The sequence below is a fragment of the Otolemur garnettii genome, unplaced genomic scaffold (assembly GCF_000181295.1).
Source record: "Otolemur garnettii isolate 467f Iridium unplaced genomic scaffold, OtoGar3 scaffold00152, whole genome shotgun sequence".
In the NCBI taxonomy this organism is placed as follows: domain Eukaryota; kingdom Metazoa; phylum Chordata; class Mammalia; order Primates; family Galagidae; genus Otolemur; species Otolemur garnettii.
Genome location: NW_003852547.1, coordinates 1,783,170 through 1,788,213, shown reverse-complemented (window position 1 = coordinate 1,788,213; position 5,044 = coordinate 1,783,170). Strand labels below are relative to the sequence as shown.

The following is a 5,044-nucleotide window of genomic DNA, read 5'->3' as shown; positions in this document are numbered from 1 at the left end:
TCCATGTAAACATGAAGGAGGTAAAGTCTCCATCCTTCTTTAGGGCTGCATAATATTCCATGGTGTACATATACCACAATTTATTGATCCATTCGTGGGTTGATGGGCACTTGGGCTTCTTCCATGACCTAGCAATTATGAATTGGGCTGCAATAAATATTCTGGTGCAAATATCTTTGTTGTAGTGTGATTTTTGGTCTTCTGGATATATACCTAGTAGAGGAATTGTAGGATCAAATGGCAGGTCTGTTCTTTCTTCCATTTTTTTCCTAGTTTCTTCAACTGTTGCAAATTCTGGAGCATAACATACATGAAGCAATCCTCCAAAGAAACTCTGTTCATCCATTTTTCTCTTGGCTGTTCTTGCACTCTGTGAGTTCACAAACTTAATAAGATACACTTCAGTAAAGTCATCTGCTGGGTATTCATCTAGAGCATTATACTGTTGAATTGCACCATATAGAGCAAATCACTCCACCAATTTTTTCATTGCTCCCACTGCAGGGACTCCTTGTATTAATAAGTACCAAGACTCCTAATTTATTGTATGTACTTTGACTGCATGAGGCCGTCGTCCCTCTTGGTATTTGGCTCAAGTGTCGCATACCTCTTTCTGGACGTGATGGTTGAATAAGCCCCAAGCTGCCCACCACCTGACGCCATCTTGCCTGCTTTGGTCATCGTATAGCCCTTTTTGCAATCGAAGGTCACCTTATTTGTAGATTAGTTTACCTACCAGAATGCAAGTAACATAAGAAAAAATTCCATCTTATTTACAGCTGTAGCCCCAGTGTTTTTTATAGTGTCTAAGTTGTACTTCAACCCTGAATATATATTTGTTAAGTGAATAAATTCCTATATTTCTAAGTTAGTGCTGGGTTGGATGAACAATAGCAAGAGTAATAATTTATAAAGGATTTTCTATGTGCCAAGTATTGGGATATGAGTTTTATTTACAAAAGTGTATATGTGTGAAAGAGAAAAAGACTTAATTCTTTCAACTGTGCAAGTAGGAATTATCTTTATTTAACAGAACAGACTTATTCACAAGTTTAAGTCATTGTTCCAGTGTTGATACAACTACAAATTAGTTGAACCAGTATTCGAACCTAGGCCTTTATACAATTGCATCTTTGAGAGACAAAAAGTGCAGTTTGGCAAAATTCTGTTTCTCCTATTGCTGTTTTAATGACATCATAATTTACCGATTAATGACATCATAATTTACCTATTTTCCTCAAACTTCAACCCCACATTCTCATTTAATTTCTCCTTTTCATCTTTCCATGTATTCTAGTCTTCTTATTTCTACCTTTGCTGTATTTCTTATTTCTATTACCTCTTTATCCTATTACCCTTCTCCCCAATTATTTCTGTCATCCTCTTTCTCTCCCCTAGTGGGAGTTCCACAGTCAAGAAATGTATTTTTCTTTGTATCTTAAGTACAAAAAACCTAATTTTTTGCACCTAGTTTACAAAATTAACAAAGAATAAAATCCCTTCTGCTCTAAAGTTGGTATCTCATTCCTGTAATCTCAGCCAGCATTCTAGGAGACCGAGGCAGGTGAATCACTGGAGCTCATGAGTTTGAGACCAGCCTGAAGTAGAGTGAGACCCCATGTCTAAAAGTAACTAAGCGTTGTGGCAGGTGCCTGTAATCTCAGATACTTGGGAGGTTAAGGCAAGAGAATGGCTTGAGCCTAGGAGTCTGAGGTTGCTGTGAGCTATGATGCCATGGCACTCTACCAAGGGTGGCAAAGTGAGACTCTGTATCAAAAAAAAAAGTTGATATCAAAAGAACCCAGGATGCAGGTATCAACAGGCTGAATTCAGGATAATCCCATTCTTCCATTTAAATATTTATTGAGCACCTGCTGTGTGCCTGGAGTAGGCTAAAATCTCAGCTACTCTCCTAAGAGCTCACATTCTAGTGTGTGCAGAAAGACAGTAAATAAGACAAATAGATGATAAATCAGAAGATAAGTTTCATAGAGAAAAATGGAGTACAGGAGGGGCTTGGGGGGTGCTGGCTTGTGATTCTATGTAGGATAATCAGGGATGAGTTTCACTGACAGGGTGATGCTTAAATAGGGAACTGAAGGAAGTGAGGGGGACAGACTTTTATGGAAAGAAAGTTCTAGGCCAGAGGAACAACAATGAAGGCACTGAGATGGGTGTATGACTGGTCTAGTTGAAGAATAATAATGCAGCCAGAGGGACTGAACAGAATGAGAAAGAAGTAAAACAAATGGGAAATTATGCATTGGTAGGCCAGATAGTAGTGTAAGGTCTTTCAGCCAGAGGAGTGACATAACTTTATTTCATTTATTTATTTTTTGGAGACAGAGTCTCACTTTGTCATCCTCAGTAGAGTGCAGTGATGTCACAGCTCACAGCAACTTCCAACTCCTGGGCTTTGGCGGTTCTCTTGCCTTAGCCTCCCAAGTAGCTGAGACTACAGGTGCCGGCCACAATGCCTATTTTTTTTTTGTTGCAGTTTGGCTGGGGCTGGGTTCGATCCTGCCACCCTTGGTATAAGGGGCTGGTGCCCTATCCACTGAGCCACAGTACCACCCACTTTTTCTATTTTAAAAAGACCTCTCTAGGGCGATGCCTGTGGCTCAGTGAGTAGGGCGCCAGCCCCATATACCGAGGGTGGCAGGATCAAACCCGGCTCTGGCTAACCTGCAACAACAAAAAGATCTCTCTGGCTGCTTTGTAAATGGTAGGGGGACAGGAGTGGAAACAGAAGGAAGAGTTAGGAGGCTATTACATAATTCTGGCAAGAGATGATGGGCAGTGGCTGTAAGAATTGGACTGATTCTGCTGCTAATTTGAAGGTATTTGCTGATGAATTGGATGAGAAAGAGATAAATATGAATTGGATGAGAAAGAGATAAATAGCGTATGAGAAAGAGATAAATAAAGACCACTCCTGGCCGGGTGCAGTGGCTCAGACCTGTAATCCTAGCATTCAGGGAGACCGAGGATTGCTTGAGCTCATCAGTTTGAGACCAGCCTGAGCACCTGTCTCTACTAAAAATGAAAAGCTGAGGTAAGAGGATCACTTGAGACCAAGAGTTTGAGTTTGCTATGAGCTATGACAGCACAGCACTCTACCAAGGGTGACAAAGTGAGACTATTTTTAAAAAAAATAAAAATAGACCAGCCTAAAATATTTGGCTTGCTCATTTGAAAGGAGAAATGTACTTCTAGCAGCAAACCTGCAGTTTAGTTTTGCATATGTTAAGTCAGCATAATCAGCAGCATATAGATGTTACTGGAGCCATGAGGCAGGATGTATTCACCAGGAGAGGGAATGAGTTTAGACAAAGAAGAAATTTATAGAGTGAATCTTGAGGCAGTACTGACTTACAAAGGTCAGGGACATGAGGAAGAACCACAAGGAGATTTTGTACAAGCAAGAAGCTTCTGGAAACACTGAAAATCGGCCACTCAGAGGAAGCTTAGCAAGTGCTACTCAAAATGTGGTCCCTAGAACAGCTGTGTTAGCATGATTTGGAAACTTGGTGTAAACAGATTTCTGGGCTCCACTGCAGCACTACTGAATGAGAATCCATGGAGCTAAGGTCCAGCAGTCTGTTTTTGTAATTGTTCCTCCTCTCCCTTTCCCTCTCCTGCCCTCCCCTCCCCTCTCCTCTCCTCTCTTTTCTTTTCCCTTCCCCCTTGTCTTCTCCCTTCCCTTCCCGCTCCTCCCTTCCCCTCCCCTCCCCTCCCATCTCCTCCCCTTCCTTCTGTTCCCTTTTTTTTTTGAGACAGAGTCTCACTGTTACCCTGGGTATGGTGCCATGGCAACCTCAAACTCCTGGGCTCAAGAGATCCTCTTGCCTCAGCCTGCTGAGTAGCTGGGACTCCAGGTGCCTGTCACAATGCTCAGCTAATTTTTCTATTTTTGGTAGAGACATGGTCTTACCCTTGCTCAGGCGGGTCTTGAACTCCTGAGCTTAAGCATTCTACCCACCTCAGCCTCCCAAAGTGCTAGGATTATAGGTAGGAGCCACTGTGCCCAGCCTTGAGTTTCAGTAGCACTGGTGTGGAGGCCTTGTTTCCATTCTGGCCTCTGCTCTTCCCCTTTGTCCTCCATACATGACGACAGGGTGTTGCCCTGTATTCTACACAGCCTCAGAGATCAGTCCCCAGTGCAGGGCAGTGAACAAAGGGAGAGAGATAAAGGTGTTTGTCAAAGTGGGCTATACTAAGGTCTAGACTTCCACTTGAAAGTCAGATTCTGTGTAGATGGCTGGAGGAAAGATGGAGACTTGGGAAGTAGTAAAAGCCAGGGAGTATCTTAGAGTGGACTGCCCAAATAAGTTTTGTTTTGTTTTGTTTTTTTCTTTTTAGAGACAGAGTCTCAGCCTATCGCCCTCAGTAGAGCGCTGTGGTGTCACAGCTCACAGCAACCTCCAACTCCTAGTCTTAGGCCATTCTCTTGCCTCAGCCTCCTGAGTAGCTGGGACTACAGGCACCTACCACAATGCCTGGCTATTTTTTGTTGCAGTTTGGCCAGGGCCTGGTTCAAACCTGCCACCCTCGGCACATGGGGCCAGTGCCCTACCCACTGAGCCACAGGTGCTGCCCCTGCCCAAATAAGTTTATCTGGTTGTTTGAACTTGCCCTTAAAGCTTGCATTTCAAGACAAAACAGGTCAGGCAAGGTGGGAAGGGAGGGAGCTGATGCTTGGTGTCTTCACTCTACCTACTGACCAACTCTGAGCTGATTCCAAGGATTCTTATCTCTGTGTCTTACATCTTATTATTGGAATTGCTTAAGTGCTAGACCCAGGCAAGGCTGAGAGGTAAATGACAGAAGACTACTCCATTCTTTTGTTAATTTAGAGATCTTTCCAGGGTAGCCTCCGTAATAGGTGGTAACTGACAATTTTAAAAGAGTATTTCTGTGGGGTACAATGTACGCTATTCAGGTGATAAGTATGCTAAAAGATCAGGCTTCACCTCTATATAGTATATATGTGTAATGGAATTCAGCTTGTATCCCCTAAATCTACTAAAATTAAAGAAAGAAA

The 5,044-nt window shown here is 42.7% G+C and overlaps 1 protein-coding gene and 1 pseudogene across 1 annotated transcript in view; one reads left to right on the top strand and one right to left on the bottom strand.

The window, feature by feature from the left end:
• The window catches only part of LOC105887984, a 1,939-nt pseudogene extending 1,258 nt beyond the window's left edge, over nucleotides 1–681 (bottom strand).
• A 2,708-nt stretch (nucleotides 682–3,389) lies between these two features.
• ZNF229 (zinc finger protein 229) overlaps nucleotides 3,390–5,044 on the top strand; it is a 10,927-nt gene continuing 9,272 nt past the window's right edge. The window contains exon 1 of the mRNA XM_023518955.1: nucleotides 3,390–3,474. Coding sequence (XP_023374723.1) covers nucleotides 3,390–3,474 — 85 coding nt within the window. The remainder of the gene's footprint in view (nucleotides 3,475–5,044) is intronic.